Source organism: Vitis vinifera, chromosome 2 (assembly GCF_030704535.1).
Source record: "Vitis vinifera cultivar Pinot Noir 40024 chromosome 2, ASM3070453v1".
Lineage (NCBI taxonomy): Eukaryota > Viridiplantae > Streptophyta > Magnoliopsida > Vitales > Vitaceae > Vitis > Vitis vinifera.
In genome coordinates, this window is record NC_081806.1 from 886946 (window position 1) to 913413 (window position 26468).

At 37.7% G+C, this 26468-nt stretch overlaps 1 protein-coding gene across 8 annotated transcripts; it reads right to left on the reverse strand.

Annotated features, from left to right (window-relative positions):
• Positions 1-3: 3 nt before the first annotated feature.
• LOC100257085 (protein SPA1-RELATED 2) lies at positions 4-25387 on the reverse strand. Of its 8 annotated transcripts, none has more exons than XM_019226106.2 (9): positions 25263-25387; positions 24294-24347; positions 22457-24178; positions 22011-22168; positions 13420-14257; positions 2531-2677; positions 1634-1951; positions 1452-1511; positions 4-836 (listed from the first exon to the last, which is right to left on the reverse strand). In XM_019226106.2, exons 3-9 carry the CDS (start codon positions 24128-24130, stop codon positions 645-647), a joined length of 3387 nt encoding a protein of 1128 aa, XP_019081651.2. In that variant the 5' UTR covers positions 24131-24178; positions 24294-24347; positions 25263-25387; the 3' UTR covers positions 4-644. The 8 variants fall into 8 exon arrangements, with proteins under 8 accessions (XP_019081651.2, XP_059598338.1, XP_059598320.1 ...); XM_059742355.1 differs by having other exon boundaries at positions 1608-1951; XM_059742337.1 differs by lacking the exon at positions 25263-25387 and adding an exon at positions 25030-25226.
• Positions 25388-26468: the final 1081 nt, after the last annotated feature.

The following is a 26468-nucleotide window of genomic DNA, read 5'->3' on the forward strand; positions in this document are numbered from 1 at the left end:
AACTGGCAAAAAATGAATATGGTATAAACCTTTTCTGTAAGAATTCTTAAAACAAAACTGTACTATATATCAAAATTTAGGAACTATACAATAGCAAAAGTAGGCTTTGGACTTCTCAACATTACTTATATACAACAGAATATGGAATTTCCTCGACAGTGGTTGAAGTAGCACTCCATAAGCTGTCTTCTTAACTTCGGCAACCTTCCCTTTTTCACCATATTAGTTCTGGGAACGGTCACCATAACACAATCTTGAGTTCCGATCATTTAGACTTGCCTGTGATTGACATTGATCTTGAGCAACACAGAACTCAAACCTTTAGTCACAGGCCTCTTCCAAATGGCAGCAAGAAATTTGGGTTTCAAGCTTTTAATTTCTTCTGAAATCTGATTTGAGGATATGGAGTCAGTTTTTGTGACTCTTGCTGGCTTCTCTTTGAACTGCAAGCTTCAATGCTGTCAGACATTCAGCTGACTTCTTCAACATTCTCATCTCAAAAACATCTTCAAATTCTCAAATTTCAGTAGTGTTTCCAGTGAAAGTTTACATCCCCCAGTCCAACAATAGGCCTTCAGATAACTTTGGGAATCTTGAGCTGCAAAGAAGCCATTGATAATAATCCCAGGAATGGTGCCCTTTCCTTAAACCATCTCCAATACTTTTATACATCCAGTGGAATTGGCAGCAACAACCATGTTTGACTTCCCTCTCCAGCACACACTTGAAACAAACTGTCCGTTGTCATCATCAGTCTCTTTTCCAGAAATAGGGTCTATGGATCCAAACTTGTGAGAGGTGATTGGCATGGGCAGAGATCGGTGGTAAGCATAAACCTAAGAAGAAATCACACCACTAAATAAATAAATAAATAAATAAAACTGGGAAAAAACAAGACCACCTAAGATGTAGAAATCACACACCAGTAAATAAAACTTAGAAATCACACCACTAAATAAATAAATAAATAAAACTGGGAAAAAACAAGGCCACCTAAGATGTAGAAATCACACCACTAAATAAAATTTGGAAGAAACAAGACCTCCGTAAGATGCCCAAACTTACGGTTAGCATAACTAACTCAAAAAGTTAAAGACCTATTCCAACACTAAAAGTAGAATTGATGGATTTTCCCATGCAATAGCGTTCTTCTCCATTATCATGGCAACTAATCCAAAATTAGCTTGCTAAAAAAAGAAAAGAAAAAGGGAACACCCTTGACCCATGTGATGATAAATTTGACTCAACATACACAGCCATCTGATCAAGAAATTTTTTTTCATAAGGTGCACAAAAAGTGTCGTGCAGTCTAAGTTATGCCACTTGCAATCAAAATCATCAGACATGCTTATTTTATCGTCCAGGATATTTTCTGGAACTTCAAACCAAAGATTTCTTTTTCTTTTGGTTAATCAAATGAACTCAAGGAGACATAACAAATAGGTGTTTACCTCATTGGTTTCTGAACCACATGTGACATATCCATCCGCAACAGACAGACCCACAAAGTTCTAGGAGGCAAAAGGTTCATACAAGAAAAAGTAAGATTTCAGAGATGCAATTGAAGGACAAAATATATTCAAACTTCAGAAGAGAGGGAAATATACCCAGATTCTAGCACGGAGAAACCAACCTTCTCATTAGTATGCCCACTGAGGGTTAAGCTGCAAGCATTCATGGACAAACCAGTAGAACTGGTTTGGTTGAGATCCCAAATCTTTAGAGAATTGTCAGTGGATGCAGAAACGAGGGTTTCAGCATCCAAGAATTTCACATAGCTCACAGCTTTGTCATGGCCGGCCAATATACACCAGGGGCTTTTAGCATTCCGCAGATCATAGCAGTAGGTTTTGTAATCCGCAGACCCGAAGGCTAGCAAATGAGACGAGTGAGCAGAGAACTGAACGCAGCAGACATTTGCAATGTTCCTTATCGTGCCTAAACAGTTTTTCTGCACAATAAACAGATACATATGGCCTTTTAAACTAACATAAAAGTAAATCTTTCAAGGATTTTTAAGCAGTAACCAGATCTAAATTGAAGAGATGCTAAACTGAAGAAAAAAACAGGAGCCTCCTTTTTTTCTCTGCATATTTCATCATTTAAAGTATGCCATTAAATGCTGACTATTAATTACCTTGATCAAGCATCACTTGGGAGCTCAGCCAAACAGGACAGTTTCTAGTGATCCTACTTGGGCATTCCTCAAATAAAAACTCACAATTACTAAAGTAACATATATTTTACAATTTTAGTTGCAGGAAAGGTATAACTTCACACACACACACAGGAAAATAAAAGTTCTTGAAGCAATCATGAAATTTATGTTCATATGAACAAATCTAGTTTCATGATAAAACAAATAATGAAAACAACCCTTTTTATTTACAATGTCTTTAAGACCAACCAAATAGATTACTAAGAGAAAATAAATAAAAAACAATGCATTCCACAAATTTAACTAGGTTTAATTAAGCAACAATTTTCTTGAGCCATAAAATTTAGAAGACAAGAAAGAAAGAGAGCATGCCTCATTAATGCTCCACAGTTTTACGGAACAATCATCACTTCCACTGGCTAATTTTTTGGGATCCACTCGAGAGAAGTCAACAGACCAAGCCCTTTTTTGGTGATCAATGTATTGAGAAAGGCCTTGACCAGTACTCGCATCCCATAACTAGAAGCAAGCAATTCACATCATGAGCAATGCAGGTAAATTTACTAAACAGACAATAGCATATTTCCAGTAATTTTCAGGTCTAACAATTAAGAAGAGAATACACTTAAATATACAAATAAATACAAAGTTGCTATCATAACCCATTTAAAATAATAACAATAATAGACCTCCACCACCCACCTTGATCATAAACATCTCTAAACATAATTTTTAGATAAACCATTGTCCTCTGCAGCCACTTAAGTCAAAATTATACATTAATATTATATTGAAAGGGATTATCTAAATACATTTTATGAATTTATAACAACTAGGAACTATGTCTACCAATGCCAGGAATTTGATGTGGCTACAGGAATTTGATTTCAAAGACTTATGATGCACCAATGCCAGCCAACATGAGGAGTCTCCATGTTTCATGCTAGCCACATCGCACAACTCTTACCCAGAATAGTTCCTTCCACAAGCCTCAAATATATGTCAGGACTTAATTGTCTTGAGAGAGAATAGAATGATTCTAGGAGTCAAACAGTTATTTTTGTCTTTAGAGAGTATGACAACCAAGTTTGAAATGCAATTATTCTGAAGAACTTTTGTTGGAAAACCGAAACTGCTATGGAAAGAAATAACTTTGTAAAGCTGTAAATTAATTATTAGTTGTCAATCTTTGTATTTTTAGGAAAGTAATTATTAGGAGTAATTCTTTCCCTTTAATCAGTGATTTAGTCTCCTGATTTGAACGATTTGTATATGCTGTAAACTCTATAAAAGAATAATTTCAATGAAAGATTATTATTCCCGTGAAACCCTATTTTTCAAGTTGGTATCAGAGTTAGCAATTTGCTTGCCAAAACCCCCCTTCTTCCTCTCTTTCAATCCATGTTCTCTCTAAAACGATGTCGGATATTTCAAACGAGTCTACTACTGTTCCTCAACCTTCTCTAAACAATCTCATCATCACCGATACTTTAAAAATCAGTCCTACCACCTCGGAATCTCACTCTATCCAAATCACCACGATTCGCTTGAATGGTGACAACTTTTTGAGATAGCCTCAATCAATTCGGATGTACATCAGAGGACGTGGAAAGGTGGGCTACCTGACAGGTGAAAAGAAGGCTCCTACAGTGGATGATCCGAACTATGCTATATGGGATGCTAAGAATTCCATGGTGATGACATGGATTGTGAATTCTATGGAAGAAGACATTAGATCTAATTACATGTGCTATCCAACAACACAAGAGCTTTGGGAGAATGTAAATCAGATGTATTCTGATCTAGGGAATCAATCACAGATCTTTGAATTAACCCTCAAACTTGGTGAGATACGACAAGGGGAGGACAACGTCACAAAGTACTTCAACTCCTTGAAGCGGATCTAACAAGACCTTGACCTCTTCAACACCTATGAGTGGAAATCTGCCGAGGATGGACGTCATCATAAGAAGACCATGGAAGACAATCGGATATTCAAGTTCTTGGTTGGCCTTAATGTCGAGTTTGATGAGGTAAAGGGGAGAATCATTGGAAGACAACCCTTGTCGCCTTCAATTGATGAAGTTTTTGCAGAAGTTAGAAGAGAAGAGAATCAGAGGAATGTGATATTGGGCAAGAAGGGACCTGGAGTTGCTATTGAAGGTTCAGCCTTGGTTACCACGGGTGGAGGCTATAATAAAGCCATTGTGTTTCGGCGCAAATCAGATGAAAAACCATGGGTTTGGTGTATTTTTGCAACAAGCCTCGTCATACCCGTGAGAACTGTTGGAAAATCCATGGAAAACCTGTGAATTGGAAAGGAAAAACAAGTGACAAACCAGGCTGAGCTATTATTCCTAGTGCTAATGAGGCTAAGACCAACCCCTTCACCACGAAGCAAATGGAGCATCTTCTTGCACTACTGAAATCCAACTCAACAACCGGTACTCCTAGTGTTTCTATGGCGCACACAAGTAATTAATTCTATGCTCTATCTTGTCGTTTTAAATCTACTCCATGGATAATCGATTCTGGAGCATCCGACCACATGACCAATTCCTCAAACATGTTTGAATCCTATTCACCGTGTCCTGGAAATAAAAAGGTTAGGATAGCTAATGGTAATTTCTCACCTATTGCAGGAAAAGGTCTAATAAAAATCTCTGAGGGAATAGATCTTAAATCTGTTCTCCATATTCCTAAACTTACTTGTAATCTCTTGTCTGTTAGCAAATTATCTAGAGATTCTAATTGTTGTGTTATCTTCTATGAATCCCATTGTATTTTTCAAGACCGGAGCTCGGGAAAGACAATTGGCTATGCTAGGATGATCAATGGTCTCTATTATTTCGAGGATAATTTCCTAGTAATAAAATTGCTCAAGGACTAAGTAGTATTAGTTTTCTTCTGTTCGTGATCAAATAATGGTTTGCCATTGCAGATTAGGCCATCCTGGTTTCTCTTATTTAAAACATTTATTTCCAATGTTATTTCAAAAGGTTGATCATTTATCATTTCAATGTGAAAGTTGTTTATTGGCAAAGAGCCAACGTAAAACTTACATTCCAAAACCCTACTATGCATCAAAACCATTTTATATTTTTCCCAGTGATGTTTGGGGACCTTCAAAAGTAACCACAATTTCAGGAAAAAAATGGTTTGTGACCTTTATAGACGACCATACACGTCTTTGTTGGGTATTTAATGAGGGAAAAATCTAAAGTAAAAAGGATTTTTAAAGAATTTAACAGAATGATTGAAAACCAATTTCAAGCAAAAATCAGTATTTTGAGATTTGATAATGGGACTAAGTACTTTAATAAAGTTTTTTTTTTTTTTTTTTATAAATAAGCATTGAATATATTAAAAAGAGGCAAAAACGCCACAAAATATACAGGGAGTACAAGCCAACTAAGCCTCACAACCAAAAAGAAAAGCAAAAAAACCCTACCAACCCTTAGCTGGAGGCTAACCACTCCAAGAAGCCTATAAGGGGACAGTGAATTCTCTCCACTATACAATCTAGCCCAACACCATAAATTACAAACAAAAGAATTTTTAAGTTTCTGAATTGTTATCACTCCCCCCCTAAATGCTAGTCTATTTCTTTCCTTCCAAAGCGTCCAAAAAATGTACAACGGGATAGACTTCCATATCTTTTTCCTTATTTTCCCTACAAAAGGGCCCTTCCGCCTCAATAAGACCTCCTTTACAGTTTCTGGAAATACCCACTGAACACCAAACAAAGCAAAGACTATATCCCACAGGACTTTTGCCACTATACAATGTATGAGAATGTGATTTACAGTTTCCTCTTCACAACCACACAAGAAACAACAATTTGGGAGCTGCCACCCTCTTTTCTGGAGCCTATCTAACCTAAGCACCTTTCCCCAAGTGGCCTCCCAAGCAAAAAACACTATTTTAGTTGGAACTTTATCCACCTAAATGTTGCTTTTCAGAAAGCCGATGACAATGGGATTGACCAACAAATTGTACGCTTCCTTGACTTTAAATTGCCCATTTCTTCCTCCCTTCCAAGAGACTGAGTCTTCCTCTAAAGTAGGTTTGTAACCCCTCAAGACATGAAGCATGTTACCTACCATATCCAATTCCCAATCATTGAAATCCCTCATAAACCTTAAATCCCAACCTCCTTAACCGACATTCTGATCCCACATTTCTTCTACCGTGGCATTTCTATGAGCAGTCATGACATAAAGGTAAGGGAATCTTTGGGACAGCACTGTACAACCGCACCAAAGGTCAATCCAGAATCTGATTTTGGTGTCATTTCCAACAGTAAACGCCATATTTTCCCAGCACCAATCATTTTCCTTCAAAATCTCCTTCCACACCCCTACTCCAAACGCTCCATTAACCTTCTTGGTCCTCCATCCAAGACCCTCTTGCCCATATTTTGCCAAAAGCACTTGCTTCCATAGATTTTCCTTTTCACAAGCAAATCTCCATATCCATTTACCCAATAAAGCTTTGTTCAACGGGACTAACTTCCTTAAGCCTAGCCCCCCTTTTTCCTTCTCCGCACAAACTACCTCCCAATTAACTAAGTAAACTTTCCTCTCCAAATTTCCTCATCCCCAAAGAAAGTCTCTTTGCAATTTTTCTAACCTCTATGCAACTAACTTGGGCATACGGAAAAGGGACATCTGATACAAAGGCATACTAGCCATCATGCTCTCTATGAGAGTGAGTCTCCTGCCTTTGGAAATATACTAGCGTTTCCAAAGCGCAAGTCTTCTCCTCACCCTCTCTTCCACCCCATCCCACACGGAAGTAGCCTTGTTAGGAGCCCCCAAGGGCAACCCCAAATAAACAGTAGGCACAGAACCCACCCTGGAACCCAATTCCGCTGCCATCCCCTCCATCTCTTCCAACTCGCCAATTGGGATTATTTCACTTTTATCCAAATTAATCCTTAACCCTGACGCGGCTTCAAACCAAAACAAAATTCAACTCAAATGTGTTATATGCTCTTTCTTGGCCTCACAGAAAACAATTGTATCATCAGCAAATAACAAGTGAAATATATGCACAGATTGTCTTCTACCTCCTCGGATCCTACACCCTAACAGGAAATCCCCTTCAACCGCCCTCCTAATAAGAGCACTCAGCACTTCCATTCCCATGACAAAAAGGTAGGGAGAAAGGGGATCTCCTTGGCGCAACCCCTTAGAACTTCGGAAGAAACCAACTGGCACTCCATTCACCAAAACCGAAAACTTAGCTGTGGAAATGCAACTCCACATCCAACCCAACCACTTTGATCCGAACCCCATTTTTTCCATGACCTTCAACAAAAACTGCCAATTTATACTGTCGTAAGCTTTCTCAATATCCAATTTACAGATGAGGCCTTTCTCTTCCCTTTTCTGCCAAGAATCAATCACCTCATTTGCAATTAAAGAGGCATCAAAAATTTGTCTACCCATCACAAAGGCATTCTGATCAGGAGAGACCACTTTCCCTATCACTTTCTTGAATCCATTGGCCAGCACCTTAGCCAATAGTTTGTACACCCCCTCCCCCCCCCCCCCCAAAAGGCTGATTGGTCTAAAATCCCCAAGATCCTCAGCCCCCCCTTTCTTAGGTAACAATACCAGAAACGTATTGTTAAGACTTTTTATGAAAGAACTTTGCTCACGGAACTCCTTAAACAATTCCAAAACCTCCTCTTTTACAAAATCCCAACAGTTTTGCCAAAAAACCACAGTGACACCGTCCAATCCTGGGGCTTTGTCACCATTCATATCCATCAAGGCATGGTGAATTTCATCCTCAGAGAAGGAACGCTCCAAAAACTCTGCTTCTTGCTGACTAATCTGCTCTAACTACAGCCTCTCTATATCCGCCTTCCATTTCGAGTTTTCTGTGAGCAAATGTTGGTAGGCATTAGCTACCCCTTCTCTCACTTCCTTCTCCTCTGACAGCCACACCCCATTTATCTTAATTATGTCCATGTAATTGATTCTACGATGAGCAGCTGCCATGCAATGAAAATAGCCCGTATTTCTGTCCCCTTCCCTTAACCATAACTCCCTTGATAGCTGCCTCCAATGGGTTTCTTCCAAAGAAGCCCACTTAGCATAACTCTCCTTAGCTTCCTTTTTAGAAGTTGTTTCCTCCTCTGACAAACTTCTCTCACTTTCCACCAAGTCCCAGTAATCCACTAGTTGGAGAGTAACAACTTTATTGTATTCCAATCTCCCAAACACTTCCCTATTCCATACTTTTAGCTTTTGTTTAATCTCTTTCATTTTTGTAGCCAATCTATAGCTAGCACTGCCTCTGACCTCAATCCCCTACCACCAACTATAGATAAGGTCTTTAAACCCCTCAAATTTAAGCCACATATTTTCGAATCTGAAGGGAGAGGGTCCTCTTCTTATAACACCACCCTCTAACAACACAGGAAAATGATCAGAAACAGGCCTAGGCAGCCTTCTCTGAAGAACACAACTGAATTGGTCCAGCCTAGCCCAGGACTGATTATTAGGCCCCCCACTCCAAGTATACATTCCCTCTTGCAATGGAAGATCAACAAGACCTAAATCATCTATAATCTGAACAAATCTCCTCATCGCTGAAGTTATTCTCCCTTGTCTACTCCTTTCTCTTTGGGAGAAGATGATGTTAAAATCACCCCCTACACACCAGGGTTCTTCCCAAATTCCTCTAATCGCCCCGATCTCTTCCCACGGGCATTCCCTTTCATCTTTGGTGAATGGGCCATACACACCCGTGAACACCCAAACAACTCCATCTTCCACCTTCCTAAATCGACAAGAGATAGAAAATTGGCCCTCCTCTCAATCCAAGATTTCCAACGACCTTTTGTCCCAACAAATCATAATACCTCCCGCCGAACTGAAAGCATCCAAAGCCCTCCAATCTAAAAATCTCCCCGCTCCTATGCTTCTCACCACACCCTCGGACATTAATTGAATTTTCGTCTCCTGAATACATAGTAAATCTACCTTTTGATTTCTTACAAAGGCCATAATTAATTTCCTTTTAGAGCTGTCGTTTGCTCCCCTCACATTCCAACATAATAATTTAAGCTTCATTTGACTTCCACGAGCTGACACCCTCTGCCCTATGCAGGACATTTCTGTTTATTTCCTCCCTCATAGTTAATTGAACACTCGAGCCTTTTCAGCTCCCTTTCGAATTTTGTCTTCTCCAGTGTTCCTTTACTATAAATCCTCTCTCTTCTTTTTCTGATTTTGACCAAAAAATTTAGAATTTCCTTTTCCAACCCTTCTATCGAAAATCCCAAAAACTGACTGAATTTTGCCAGACTACTTTCCTCCCATCTATTCTCCCTCTCACCCCTGGCTTCTTGAGCCTCGGACAGGACCGAACCCCACTCCTAACCCCTAGCCTTATTATTAACACGATTAACTTCGACCAAATCCCAACAGCCTTGACCATTCTCAATGGATTTTAACATACTCAACGAGGTATCTTCCTGGATTTCCTCCCATAGAACCCTAGAATGATCATAATACTCCCCCTCCAGAGTCCGACCGAAAGAAAGAGAATAAGGAGAAGAAGACCCCGAGACCCTTAACCCCCACGGATTCAAAACAAACCGATACCTCGATGCTTCTTCAATTAACGCGCGATCTATCACTGGTTGGAGAAGTTCCATTTGCTACTTCCGCGCGTCTTCCTTCTCTCGGAGTTTGAAAAACTCGGCCTCGAAATTGCTTCCATTGCAGTACACAGGGCGAGCCAAGGATGGCTTCTCTGAGATATTTATGTCAAAAGACTCAATCTGGGACGGGCCAAGACAATCCCCTATCAAGCCATTAACCCCAGAAAGCACTGGGCTCACTAAAACATCGGCCCACCACTTGGAAACCTTTTCAAACGAGAAAGAAATTTTACATCAATCCTCATGTTCTGATACCCCTGAACAAAATGGAATAGCTGAACGTAAACATAAACACTTGTTAGAAGTAGCACGGGCTATGATGTTTTACATGAATATTCCAAAATACTTATGGGGGGATGCCATACTAACTGCTTCAATCTAATCAACAGGATGCCTACAAAAATTTTGCAGTATACCACTCCTTTGGAGTGCTTGAAAAAGGTATTTCCAGAATCTCGAATTAATTATGAATTACCCTTGAAAATATTTGGTTGCACTGCATATGTACACATTCCAAAAAGGTCAAGATCTAAGTTAGACCCAAGAGCAGAAAAATGTGTTTTTGAAGGATATACTCCTAATAAAAAGGGTTACAAATGTTTTAATCCTCTTACAAAACGTTTTTACACAACTATGGATGTTTCCTTTATGGAAAACATCCCATATTTTACCAAAAATTTACTTCAGGGGGAGAAATTAGTGGAACCAAATTTTTAGGAAATTGTTGAACCTTTGCCTAGTGCAATTCTTGATATCTCTCTTGAAAAAGAAAATAAGGAAACTAAGCCTATTGAATCCGAATCTAAAATTGGTCTATCAGAAGAAGAAATACTACGAATGAAAAAAAAAAAAAAAAAAAAAAACAATCTTGAGTTTGTGGTTTATTCAAGGAAAAAAGTCCCGAAAGAAGTAAAGACTAGCTGATCATCCCAGCACATGGTCAATAGAAAGCCCTGGGCAATGGCTCTCTAAATGCCTCAAGTAACCCTCCTTCTGTTCCTACTCCTATACATGTTTCTTCTTCTCCTGTTACTGATCTAAGTTTACCATCACACTTTGATCCAAGTCTAGAAATATTTGTACCCGAACCTGGTTTAGGATTAGCCCCAGTTGTTCTTGCACAGGACCTTGACCTTGATCTCCCTATTGCTCTTAGAAAGGAAACCCGAGCCTGCACTAAACATCCCATTGCCAAATATATCTCCTACAGTAACCTTTCTAACAACTATAGAGCATTCACTACAAATATTTCAAAACTTGTGGTACCTAGAAATATTCAAGAAGCACTAGATGAACCGAGTTGGAAATTGGCCGTGTTTGAGGAAATGAATGCCTCAAAAAAGAATGGCACTTGGGAGGTTGTAGATTTACCAAGGGAAAAAAAAGTTGTAGGGTGCAAATGGGTTTTTACAATAAAGAGTAAAGCAGATGAAAGTGTTGAGAGATACAAAGCCAGACTTGTGGCAAAGGGTTTTACTCAAACCCATGGGATAGACTACCAAGAGACTTTCGCCCCCGTAGCTAAAATAAACTCGATTAGAGTTTTGTTGTCCCTTGCAGTAAATTCCAATTGGCCCTTACACCAATTGGATGTTAAAAATGTCTTTCTTAATGGAGATCTAGAGGAGGAAGTGTTCATGAGTCCTCCACCAAGTTTTGAAGAAAGTTTTGGAGTTGGGAAAGTGTGCAAATTGAAGAAGTCCTTATACAGACTTAAGCAATCACCTAAAGCTTGGTTTGAAAGCTTGGTTTGAGCGCTTTGGCAAAGTAATAAAGCATTATAGATATACTCAAAGTCAAGCTGACCACGCGATGTTCTACAAACATTCAAATGAAGGTAAAATAATCATCTTAATTGTATATGTTGACGATATTGTGTTAACTGGGGATGATTGCAATGAACTAGAGAAGCTGAAGGGGAAACTTGATGAGGAATTTGAGATTAAGGACTTGAGGGCATTAAAATACTTTCTTGGGATGGAGTTTGCTAGGTCCAAAGAAGGTATCTTTGTAAATCAGCAGAAGTATGTTCTTGATCTTCTTGATGAGACAAGTATGTTAGGATGTAAGCCTGCTGAAACACTTATAGAGCCGAATGTAAAACTGCAACCTACAAAAGCTAAGAATGTGAAGGATCGGGATTGTTATCAGAGACTTGTTGGGAGATTGATTTACCTATCCCATACACACCCTGACATAGCATTCTCAGTGAGTATGGTTAGTCAGTTTATGCATGCGCCTGGACCAGAGCATTTTGAAGTTGTTTACAAGATTCTAAGGTATCTAAAGGGGACACCAGGTAGAGGCCTTATGTTTAAGTTACGAGGACACCTACAAATTGAAGCCTACACTGATGCAGACTGGGCTAGAAGCATAGTGGATCGAAGGTCCACCTCTGGGTATTATTCATTTGTAGGTGGCAACTTGGTTACGTGGCGAAGTAAAAAACAAAACGTGGTTGCTAGAAGCAGTGCTGAGGCTGAGTTTAGAGCTGTAGCTCATGGTATTTGTGAGATTACGTGGACAAGAAGATTACTGGAAGAGTTAAAGATGACAGGTTCATCTCCTATGAAGTTGTATTGTGACAACAAGGCAACAATTTCAGTAGCTCACAATCCGGTTCTCCATGACCGCACCAAACATGTGGAAGTGGACAAGCATTTCATTAAAGAGAAGATGGACAACGGATTGGTTTGTATGACCTATATCCCTACTGAGGAACAAGTGGTTGATATCTTCACCAAAGAACTACACAAGAGGCAATTCGATTTTCTAGTTGGCAAGCTGGCTATGGAAGATATCTTTAAGCCGCTTGAGGGGGAGTGTTGGAAAACCGAAACTGATATGGAAAGAAATAACTTTGTAAAGTTGTAAATTAGCTATTAGTTGTCAATCTTTGTATTTTTAGGAGTAATTCTTTCCCTTTAATCAGTGATTTAGTCTCCTGATTTGAAGGATTTGTATATGCTGTAAACTCTATAAAAGAATAATCTCAATGAAATATTATTATTCCCGTGAAACCCTATTTTTCAAGTACTTTAAGCCTAAAATCACTTTCTCACAGAAGGAGACTTTGAGTTGTTGTCCAACTATACATACAAATGCTAGAATTTAAGTTCCTATAGTTCATTTCAGAACAGCCAGAGGCCCAAAGGGAATCAAAAAATGAAAATCATATTAATTAAACAAAAACCTTATTATTTTCAATTGAATGAAATATATCAGTATATATCAAGAGAGATTTGATACACAATAATTTTGCAGCAACAAAAGTATATGGCCATGGCATCCAAAATGTAAGATGCCAAATCGCAACCTATTAAACCTATATCCTTAAAAATCAATGCAGATAAGATTATAATTTGGATTGATTATATTTTACCAAGCATATAGCCTCTAAGATGATGATAATCAATTACCCAGTCAGAAAGTTCTACCTCTCCACATCAAATATGCTAAGGTAGCATAAATTGAGCCTAGGCCATAGAAATGCCAACACAAGCATCCCTATTTCAGTAAAAACTCTATAATGTGCAAGAATACATACCTTAAAACTTTTTTCAAAAGAGAAAACGCTTACCTTAACTACACCATCATAGTCAGTTGAAGCCAGATAATTCTTGATGTAGTTGTTCCAGCAAATGCAGCTAAGCTTTGATTTGTTGGTCATCTCAATTACCGGGTAATGAATGTCAACAGAATCATTAAAGAGAGCATGAAACTCAAATATCTTTATTTTCTTTGATACCCCAGCAGCAGCCAAATAGTCCTCATCCCGGTCAAAACTCAAAGAGCAAATTACATTTGCAGAATTGATGAAATCACCATTTCTTAATATCCCACGAACTTCAAACTTACTATAACGAGCATACTTGCACAACCCATTGAAGAAGGTTCCCAGGCGATCAGTGACTTTCAGGTCTTCTCCATTCTTTTGTGCCTGATAAAAGTTCTCACGATTTAGCAATAAATCCTTATCTGAACGTGTTAAAGCATCAGTTTCAGGAAGCTGGATTTTGGATCTCATGGAGAAGTAGGCACTTTCAAGTTGACTGATATTCCTCATCAACCTTAATCCATATGTATCAGAAAAGTGAGGAAATTCAGAACATGCTTCTGCACTTGGGGTCCCTTCTTGAATGAACCTTTTTTCACTTGCACATATTGCAGTTTTATGTGAGCAAGAAAGGAGCGAAGATTTTTTAGGAGAGGTCCTCCTCTCAACCTCTTCAATATCTGCTTCTAAGCACCTAATGTCTTCCACTAACTTGGTGGCATGTTTGTGCTTTTGCTCTTTCATTAATATAAGAAAATGCAGTAAGAGTTCTGAATCAACATCTTCTTGCTCAATAGATGAAGATAAGTCACCTTCATGTACCTCTTGAAGTCCACTAATTACTTCAGATTGTAGGATTTCTCTGTCATACATCAAAGGTAAAGTCAAACCTCCAAATTAGAGTATGATCTGATTTCAAGGTCTAAAATGTAAATAACATGATAACATGCTTGACCCCAATTAAAAATTAGCAGATTTCCACTCAAATATTGGTTTGCCAATCTGTCTATCAACATAAAGAGTAATTAGCAATGTTTTAAAAACCGGACCGGACCGGCCGGTCCAACCGGTTCAACCGTCGATCGGTCGCATCTCCAGTCCAGTTTGCCCTATTAAACCATTTAAAGATTAAACCGGTAACGAACCGCCTAAACCGGCGGTCGAACCGGTGACCCGGTGGAACCGGACGGTTCTAATCGAACCGAACAATTCAAATTAAACCAGGCTCCCTTGTATAAAAATTAAAAAGCTTTGGCAAAAGCCCACACCCCACTCAACCATATTGTGGGCTGAGTCTTGAGCCCACCAAATGAGGTAATGCATTGGCTCTCCATGAGGATGGCTTTTATAAGCATCCTTTGCATCCTCATTCCTCTTACAATCCGATGTGGGATTGCCAACCAACCTAATGAATGAAAAAAAATAACAAATCCCTCCAAGAGGATTTGAAACCTTGGACCCTAGATTCTATAGCCATCCTAGGACACCACTTGACTACACACCTTTTGTTATTTAATATGCCAAACAAAACAATATATATTGGATTTTAAATTTTTTTATATTATTAAATAAAAATAATATAATATTTTTAAAAATTATAAAATTAGTTTAAATTTTCATTTTTAATATATTCACATTTAAATATTTTACATATATCATTTAATAAAATTAAAAATATTAATATAATTTAATTTGATAATATTATTGATTTTTAATTTATTCATATATATTTTAAAATTTTTATAATTATTTTTAATTTTAATAATATATAAATTATATATTTATGACATCACTGGTTCGACCGCGGGTCTGACCAGTGAACCATGAACCGTGAACCAATAACTTTTCCGGTTCGATCACCGGTCCGGTTCTGAAAACATTGGTAATTAGTGCATTACGGTTGGGGACAAAGGAAAGGACAAAAAAGCATGTAAAACTGAATTCATTTATGCATCCAAAGAAACCCTCTAAGGCATCTATACAGACACACAGACATACACTCACAAATGTTGTGCTCCCAGGAAATGCACAGAACATAAAAATGACATATCCCACCAGTGAAAGGGTCCAGAATGGAAATTTCCATATGTTAAACAAAACCACTTTCATGCACTTTTTGTGCTAAATGAACTTAATTTCCAAGCATCATTGGATGATTTTATCATGCTATTAGGCAATGTTTCCATAACTGAACAGATCATTAAACAGGAAAAGCCATAGGGTCATAGTTAGCATTATGTGATTCTTCTACTAACCAGAAAAGAACTGAACCAGACCGAACCAGGATTGAACCGGTCCTATCAGTCTAACATTATGTGATTTAATAACTAGAAACAATGTGATTTTTCCTTTTTTCTTAGATAGACAAAGAGAAAATCTATTAATAGGTGCCTTACAAAAAGGGGGTGTGCCCCATGTACACAGGACTATACCAAGAGGCACCAAGGAAAAGGAAAAGCAAATGGTCCCACCAAAAAACAGCAAAGCTACATCACAGTTTATCCCATCTATCAAGTCCAATTATGTACAATTTTCCATGTCTAGTGGGTCTCTAGACCATTCCAAACAAGACTAGATGGAAGTAATCTATGTGGCAAAGCAATCTATAGTAGGGATATACTTCTATTTTAAGTTATATGTTTACAGAAGGGAGGCTTGCCCTGTATGCTTGTGATGGACAATTATCAAGTCACGGAGAGTGGGGTGTTTTACTCTAATTCTCTTGCTAGCTCCAAGATAGTATGGTATATTCATTCTAATTTGGAGAGATTAGGAGCATGATGACGGTTAAAAATGGTATGCACAGGAGGAAAAAAACTGGACAGAAATGAAACACTTGTTGGGAAAAAAGAAGAAAAATATACAACGAATCAGACAAAGCCTACTGGAATCACAAAGCAAGACTGACCTTTCAACCTGAACCTACAAAAGAAAATGAGTTTCAATTCCCCTAAAATAGTACAGCCCACAGCCACCTCATGCCTGGATTCTATTACTCCTGGATCATTTATGTCAAATACCCAATAGTTTGTCCTAGATAACAATATTCAGTATTTATTCCTATAGCCAAATAGCAGAAAATGTTGGAAAAAAGGGGGAGGCCTAGCAAAAGCAAGGCAAAACAGGAAGCCAATAAAGAGCCTAGAGAAAGGGGAAGAAAAGTAAAAACAATAAACGGGGACCACAATCTCACCCTATTCTAGCCCATCAACGAATTCCAACAGAAAGCAATTCTCCAATGCCAACAGGACAGAACTCTAGACCACACCCTAGTTTTTTGTGAAGCCTCTAAGGAGCAAATGACTTATTTAAGCTGGTTGCTTATGTAGTTTGAGGCAATATCGGGTTTGAAAATAAATTTGGATCAGAGTGAGTTAATTCTAGTGGGAGAGGTGAATGATATTGAGGATTTGGCTTCTGAGCTTGATTGCAAGGTCGGTGGGCTCCCTTCCTCTAAATTGGGCTCCTATTGGGTGCCCCATTTAAGTCTGTGGAGGTTTAGGATGGAGTGGAAGAGAGGTTTCGAAAAAGATTGGCCATGTGGAAGAGACAATACATCTCCAAAGGAAGGAGAATTACCCTTATTCAAAGCAACTTGTCTATTTTATGTCCTTGTTGTGCTTCTCACGGCTAATTAGATTGAGATTGGAGCAGATCCAGAGAGACTTTCTTTGGGGTAGTGGGGCTCTTAAGCGGAAACCACGTCTAGTATAGTAGGATACAGTTTGTCTAGACAAAAGGAAATGGGGCTTGGCTGTGAAGCATCTTTCCACACTCAATAAGGCTCTTCGGAGCAAATGGAACTGGCGCTTTGCTATTGAAAAGGGGGCCCTCTAGAATTGTATGATCAATGCAAAGTATGGGGAAGAAGAAGTGGAGTGGTGTTTTAGGGAAATGAAGGAGGGAACTGATGTTGGTTTTTGGAAATCCATAAGGAAGGAGTGGGGTCTTGTGAGTAGTAGGATTTCCTTCTTGGTGGGTAATGGGTGAAGGGTCAAGTTCTGGAAGGGTGACTGGTGTGGGACTACTTCTTTGGATAGCTTTTTCCCGTCCTTATTTGCCTTAACAATTTCTAAGGATGCGTGAGTGAAGGATGTTTGAGATTTTTCTATTCCAAGGAAGGAGGGTTGGAGCCTTGTTTATTTAGACCCCTCAATGATTAGGAGGTGGGAAGTGTGGAGAGGTTTTTGTCACGCTTGAAGGAATTGAGGGTGCATAAGGATGAGGAAGATAGAGTACTTTAGATAGAGACAAAGAACAGGAAGTTTACTGTGAAGTTGCTCCATGCTGCTTTAGAGCCGAGGATATCAACTTCTTTTCCATGGAGCATCATATGGAAGAAGTGAGTGTAACTTAAAGTCAATTTCTTTGCTTGGGAGGTGACATGGGAAAAAGTATTAACTTTGGATTAACTTCAAAAAAGAGGAAGGTCTTTGGCGAATAGATGTTTTCTATGTCGTGTTGAGGAAAAATCCATACACCATCTCCTTTTTCATTGTGTAAAGACAAGAATCTTGTGGGAGTTGCTTTTTGCCCTATTTGGGGTGTCTTAGGTGCTACCCTCATTGGTTAGAGAGACACTCTTAGGTTGGCATGGTTCGTTTGTGGGTAAGAAGAATAGGAAGGTTTGGAGAGCAGACCCCTTATGCTTATTTTGGACAATTTGGAAGGCAAGAAATAGAATCGCCTTCGATAGGGATGAGTTTTCAATCCAAAGTCTAAAAAATTCTTTTGTTTGTCTTTTTTGGTCAGAAGCAAAGTTGCTTATTTCATATATATATATATATATATATATATATATATATAAGTAAAAAAGAGTAATTGTATTAAAAAGAAGCGCTAAAACAGCAGCCCATGATATACAAGAGAGATACACTCACCCTCTTGCTGCTGAAACAGAAAATCATCCAAAGAGATATACAAGAGACAACCCCTCCCTCAAAAGGAGCCCACCCAATCAATGAAATCTATTAACATCGAAGAATCATCTTTTATAAACAACTTAGTCCCTGACCATAATAAGTACACAAAAGAACCATTTATTAGCCTTTGGATGGACAACATGTCGTTTTCAAAGGCAATTTTGTTTCTTGCCTTCCAAACTGTCCAAAAAAATGCACAAGGGGTCTACTCTCCAAACTTTCTTACACTTCTTACCCACAAAAGACTCATTCCAACTCAAGAGGGTTTCCTTAACCAAAGAAGGAAACACCCACGAAACTCCAAAAAGAGAAAAGAACATCTCCCACAAAGCCCTTGTCTTTACACAATGGAAAAGTAAGAGATCTATGGATTCCTCATTTGAATGACAAAGATAACACCCATTTGCTAAAGCCCAACCCCTCTTCTGGATTTGGTCCAAAGTTAAAGTTTTTCCCCATGAAGCCTCCCAAGCAAAGAAGCTTACTTTTGGTTGCACACAAGAATTCCAAATGATCTTTATTGGGAAGTAAACTGAAGATTCTAGCTCTAAGGCTTTATAGAGAGACTTTACAGAGAATTTACCACTCTTCATTGGCATCCATAGCACCCTATCCTCCTCATCCATATTCACTATCTTCCCACCCAGCCATAACAAAAGGTTCTCCACCTCATCCACCTCCCAATCATTGAAAGATCTAGTAAAACGAGGACTGCAACTCCCCCCACCTTCTGAGACATTCCAAACATCCTTCACCCAAGCTTCTTTAGAAACAGCTAAGGCAAATAAAGAGGGGAAAAAATCACACAAAGGCGTGCCCTCACACCACTTATCCCTCCAAAAACTCACTCTCTACCCATTACCCACCACAAAAAAAAAAGAAGTCTAGCGCTAACAAGGTGCCAAAGCTTCCTAATTGCTTTCCACAACCTTACACCATACACCTCCCTTACATCACAAGAACACTAGCCACCTCATTCCTCCCCATACTTCTCCCTTATTACTTGATTCCAAAAGGCCTCTCTCTCATTCGCAAAATGTCAGCTCCATTTTCCAAAGAGAGTCTTATTAAGAATAGCAAGACTCTTAACCCCCAAACCCCCTTTTCTTTTATCTGAACAAACTGTCGCCCACCTTACCAAATGAGGTTTTTACTCAAGAGCCCCATCAACCCACAGAAAATCCCTCTGAACCTGCTCCAACCTCAATCTCATTGGCCTTGGTAAGCGGAGGATAGACAAAAAATAAATAGGCAAACTCGACAACGTGCAAAATTGTTTATAAATGATGTTCCTTCAACTCTTTTTGGTTTTCTCAATTGGTTGGGTTGTTGGTGAGGGTGGTTTGGCTTAAGTCATTCTTGTTTTATAGCTTTAGCTTTTGGTGGTGTTTGTTGTTGGTAAGAGTAAACGTCTTGTATATCGTGGGTCACTCTTTTGGCAGCCCTTATTAATATATCTTTTTTCTTATTTGTCAGAAATAAATAAATAAAGTACCCTACCTCCACACCTTTCTCTACCCCTTGTCCAAGCCTCTCACATGCTAGTTCAGCAAAAGATGCTTGACTATCCCCGAAAAAAACCCACTCAATCTCAAACATTGCAAATAAGAGATTTTGAAGCAATTGGGTTTGCCACTAGGAACAATGGTGTGATAGTTGTCTCCTTGCACACCTTATATAAACTATGTTTGTTTACCAAGGGTCATTCCCTCATTAATTTGTTTACAATTAAAATCCTTTCCCCATGTGGCTTTCCGAAGCCAAAAAAAAAAAACGAAGGGGGAAGAATCCCTTAGAGGAGCACTTTATCACCAAACCCCTCAGCAGGAAAAACAAGTCAAACTTGCAACTGAAAAGGTTGTGATCATACTCCACTGGGAAACAACCCTCCTTCATGCCACTCCAAACTAGCTTATCAGCCCCCACCCCTTGAAGTCTCACAGATTAAATGCACTCTAAAATGATCTAACTCTTAACTTGCAATCTTAAAAAGACCTTTGAAAGAAAGGGCTCCAATGTCCCTGGCCCCCTCAATAGCCCATAAATCTGTCACTTCTTCACTCTTGGCAATAGCAAGGCTACAAGGAGAAGGAACAGCATCTTTCAAAATTTAAATTTTGGTGATGCGGTCAATTAAGTTTGTTTGATAACAATAAAATTAGTGAAGATTAACTTTTAGGGGGGGTTCTTTAGCAGTACAGAAACTCAAAAATTCTTTTATATGTAATTTGTGGAGTTGGGCTAGAGTGTATATTGGAGAGGAGCCCTCGTCTCTTATAGGTTTTTTGGAGTGGTTAGCTTCCACTTAAGGGCTGGTGAGGTTTTTTGTTTCGAAGCTTGCTCTTAGAGGTTTAGGCTACATTGTATACATCTTATATGCTTTGTGGTTGTTTGCCTTTTGATAATATACTTCAGGTTTATTTATCAAAATAAAAAAATTGGTGAAGATTAAAAAAAAAATCACTAAGAGAAATTCAGTTGGTTGGGAAGACCCAACTGAAAAGTGAATGCAAAAACAAGTTCATAGCGATTGTGCTTTAAAATCTCAAACATAAAATGGCATTTTTCTTTAAAAATTTTACCACAAAAACTAAAAGACTAGACTTTTCTCTCTTCAAATACCATGTTGCTGGTTTTTTTTATGTAGGACCTGAACTCCTCGACTACCCACCTCTTCTAGTCAATAGTTCTCACACTCTATCAAGTAGAGTATATGGTCCAGGTCCTATCATTTACTTCAAAAGCTTCTTATGCCATTATTTCTTGTAATGCTCATCTCTTTGCCAACAAATTATACAAGTATTAATAGTGCAACAAGTAATAATATTAGCCCACTCTAGGGGCATCTTCATAAAGATGCAAGGGATTTTCTTGTCATCCGACTTCTGATGCTCCTCATGCCTTGAGGAGGAATTTGGGACCCAAATAATCAAAACACCTACTCAATTGCATTTCCATCATTTTTTTCAAAACTAAAACTATAAAGATTCAAATCTCACTTTCCTATTCTTTTCCCTACTTTTTCAACATCCAAATAGGGTTCAAGGGTACACTCATCTTGATGGACATTTGACTAGAAATTTGTGAAAATTTTAGCGTATCTTTTCAATTATTTTTTTAGAAAAGGATCTCTTTTCCCTGGAAACATATTTCATCAAAAGGTTTCATTTGTACCTTTTGAATGTTTTATATACATATACATACACACACACACACACACATACATACATACATATATATAAATATAAATACATATATATATATATATGGCATTTAATGATTTACTGTATGGTTGCATTGGGTTTGCATTCATAGGACATATTGGAACTTGAATTTTAGATGATAGCAACATATTTTCTCTATTGCCAATAATTTAACATTAAACCTTTCAAACTATCAAACCCAACTCCCCTTTTAGATAATAGCAACTTATTTTCCCTATTGCCATAATTTAACATTAAACTTTTCAAACAATCAACCCAACCTCTCTCTTTTCCTTTTCTCTACTTTTTAGTAATCTTCTCCAATAATGTATCTCTCAATATCATCAACCAAGCAGGGAGACGCAATGCTGAAGTCGCCACACTTGACATTTAACTTAAGTTGTGTATATCCTAATAGTTGTAGTAGTAGATAGGAGGGTTTTTTTTTTTTTTTTTTTTTTGATAGGTGTAGATAGGAGGTAAGAGTCACCTGGTTGTCGGACGTGATGAGGATTCAGGATGAAGTAGCCAAAGACAGAAACCTGCTTCCTTGGGATTTTCTGACAGAAAGTTGGGGGGAAGAATTCTGTGACGTAGATCTGACACTGCTGCAGCACGTGCTTTTTCAGAATCAAAAGATCCAAGTAGCTGAAAGAAGCAGCCCAAATTAACACATAAAGGTTAATGTCAGTTTGTTCGATAAGGAGAATAAAAAACTAATAGAACAACAATAAGCAATTATAACGTAAGATAGCTTTTATTGAGCGGACACAGAGAGCTTAAAGGATGCCTCCATATATTCAATTTAGTAACTTAACAGCAATTGCTAAACTATTTTATCTGTTTTATCCATTAAGGAGACACAAGATCATACAAAACCATGATCAAAGTTTCATGTGATAAATACTTAAACAGAAGAATAAACTATCTTCGCACCTCGAACAAAAGAACACCCAGACAGTAGATATTAGATGAAAATGTGCAGACCCCCTCACTGAGCTCCATTGGACTAGTATACCACTTCTCTTCTAACCGATCACTTGCAGAAATCAACAGCTGTTGAGATGTATAAGAAACATTTTGGCTGCTGGATTTTCGTTGAATCTTATATTCAGTATTTTGGTTATGTTCTTCATTGAATTTACTACCCAAATCTTGTGCACGAGTAATATTGATGCCACTTTTATTTGCAGTTTCAAGTTTGATGCCATATCTTGCTGAAAACTGTGGCCACTGTCTAAAAGTGTTCATGCTTTCACTGAACTTTTGCTTCTTTCCACTTAAACTAATCGAGGGAAACATACCTTTTTCTAATGACCTTTTTCCACTCAGGAGATTCTTCAAGGAAACATCCTGATCCACAGCATTCTCTAGCATTTCTCTTTGGACAGAAGATCCAAGGTATGCAACCTGATTTGATGGCAACAACTTAAAACAAGATGGTCGTAAGTTCTGCATTGCAACACCTTGGGAGTGCGAAACATCCACCAGATCCACAATCTGCCTAAATATATACAAGCTCTCAACTTTATTTATTTTACGGTGCCCAGCTCTCAACCATTCCCTCAAATTGACTCCATCATGAGAAGAATCAGGAAGGGGGCCATGACAAGGCCCAGTCCCAGCACTACCATGGGCAGATGGTACAGCAGTTTTTGCGCTTGAGCTCAGTGACAAATCAGAAGCTACCTGACTATCAACAATAGCCTTTGTATTGTTTTGGTCTCTAAACTCATCCCCAAAGCCATCATATACTGTGTCCGTACATATGACACTCTTGACTCGAGTCGGAGCAAGACCACGGGGAGATGGCGTAGCAGTTTTGGCACTTGGACTCAGCGATGAATCAGAAGCTACAGTAGTATCAACAGCAGCCTTTGTAATATTTGAGTCTCTAATCTCAACACCAAAGCCATCACGTGCTGGGCCTCTACATATGACACCTTTACCCTTCAATGAATTTTTAATAAAAAACTCCGAAAACCCAGATTTAGATAGAATCTTTGTCCGGATCCCACCAGGAGATAATGTATCACCTGAAACAGCTCTATTTTCACAATTTGTAACTTGTTCCCTGACTTCATTGTGATCATGACTAGATTGTTTTTGAGCTAAAAATTCAGGGAAAGATGAGTATCCCACATCCTCCCATGCACTTGACATTGGCTGACCATTGTCCCTACGTACACTATCTCGGACTGAACTCCCAGTTCCTTGTCCACCCGCTAGCAGATGAATATGTTGCCACTGGTTCTGCCTGATCTGCATTCTATCTCTATTGTTAGAGGGACCAACGACAGCTAAGTTTGCTCCATTGTAATTTCTCAGTGTTAACTCCTCAATCATGATCCCAGCATCATCCACAGGGAGATGGCCACTACATGTATGTTCTGCTGCAGCTAAAGAACTTACAGTTTTATTTACATTCTTACCCTCTAAAATACCTGTGAATTCCTGGGGTGAGCTCTCGGGATAATCACCTTCACCAGGTATAACCATTTCCCTTGAATTCAACATACTGCTGCTATCAGGCTTCAGCAAGTACTCACTCTCTTTTCTTTGGAGGTGAGAGCCCTCCGCCACATCAATTGTGGTCACTTCATCATCCATATCATCCAATGGAAGTTCATTCAATCAAATGTTATAGTTGCAGTGAAACTGAAAAAACATATTCATTAAGCCAGAAACAAAAAATTAATAATAAGCCAAAACAATTAATGAGATAAAAGTAACACTAATTCATAAATTTAAGTAAGGAAAATAATGGAAGAACCTTTGGAGATTGACAACAATCCTAGATGCTCCATTTGGTAATTGAGAGAATATCCTAAAATGAAAAAGATTCATTATTAGTGACCCAAAGAAACAAATATCCAACTAATTCAGCCTCCCATGACCCTTTGATTTAGTTGAGTTTAGCCTTTCCTTTTTCTTGGAACTACAGCAACTTAAAAACATAGGATACAAAACTCTATTTTTATAAATCTAAGAGTTAATACCTTCGATATTAACTAGGTTAGAAACACCAAACAAACATAATCAGCAATAAACCTTCATCGTGAGGCATTTTTAAACAGAAATTTGCAGAGAGATTGATGGAATGTGAATGTGTGTATCTGTGAGATACTGCGGGTATGGGTGTGAGACATTCAACCAAAACAAAAAGTAGAATGCACTAACCAAAATTACCACACTGACAAGTCACACTTACAAAAACAGACCTAAAATCCCCAGCTCAAACAAACTGAAAGCTAATAATCCAGTTCCAAAAACTGTAATACTCCGTCTGGTTGCTATGAAACAGTCGGAAAAGCAAGGAAATTTAAACTTTTCAGCGTTGGGTCTTTGAAAGCCGGGAAACCCAATTTCATTCACCTAAAACTATTGCCGCCTCTCGACTGATTTCACACAAATTTTCACTTTCCCGTCGATTTTCTCAGCAACCAAACAGTATAGCAAACTGAAAAACGAACTCGGAAGTGACAGTATCACCACCAATCTCACCAAACCTGAAGAAAAATGAGCCAATCGACCACCACATCATGGAGTAGAATCCTCCAAAAAGAGCAGAAGTGAATAATTTTTGAACCATTGGAACCCTAGAAACCCAAATACTGACTTCTTCTCCCTCTTATACCCTTGAAATTAATTATACATAACTCCAAATTTGCAAATTTCATGCGTCTAAAATAGTAAAATTACATTAATTCTGCCTTTTTTTCATAAATAAGTAAATAAATACCTTTGATTTGAGCTTCCGGCGGTTGCTGAGCAGATCGAGCTCAGAGAAAGAGAGGCCACTAACTTTCGAGGATAAATATTTATAATTACCAAAATGGGACTGTTGGGTGTTTTAATTACTAAAGTGCCATTGGGAATGGCTCCTGCGATTAAGACTTTATTGTAGTAGGCCCAGTATTCTATGGGCCTCCTAAGCCAACCTGTAGTTTAGGGAATGGCCTCGATCCGGCCCAAATGCCTGTCGCAGTTCTCCTCCACTTTATTCACCCGTTATTAATTGTAGATGGAGACTGTCATTTAATTATTTTTCTATAGCGTTTCTTCAATCATTTTGAATTTTTTTCATTCTACTTTTTAAAATTATATATATACACATATAGCTTTAAAGGTTTTTTTTAGTTTTAATTGTATTTTCAAATTTAAAATATTTTATTTTATTGATATCAAACCAATTCTCATCCAAAAAAAACATATCAATTGATATTATTGAATGATAAATTAAAAAGTCATTTTAAGAAATAATCATCTAAATATTTTAAAATAATTGATATATATATATATATATATATTAAAATATTTTTAAATAGATGAAAATAAATCTAATTTATAAAATTTGGATTCCTTTTATTAAATTTTTTTAAATTAGTAAATTAAAACTTGTTTTTCTCTAAGATAAGAGTAATTATGATTAAAAATCAATAAATAATGTCCACGCCATTATTTTAAGTCAATTTAATGTAAATGCCATCAGCTTCACAAGAATTTACGGTGGCTAATAAATTCGAAGAGAAGCAAAAACATAAAAATAGAAAGAAAAAAAAAAGAGAGAGAGAAAGAAAAGGATTTATGGTTAGATAAATATTTTGAAAAGTTGCTCATAAAATCTATCTTTTTCAGAATTATTTAAAAAAAAAAAAAAAATATATATATATATATATATATATATATATATAATATAAAATAAAAATCTATTTAAAAACTTAAAACATTCGAGAGAATTTAAACTGAAAAATAGTTTTAAGATTACTATATATTTATACACAATGTAAAAAAAATTAAATTATTCCCAATCTTTTTCAATTGTTGCACCGAATACTCTAAAAAAATAATTAAAAACACCTAAAATTTGTTTCAAAAAGCAACCAATTTCCAAATCAAAATAAGATAAACCTGTTTTTTTTTTTTTTATCAAAAATATATTTTTCGA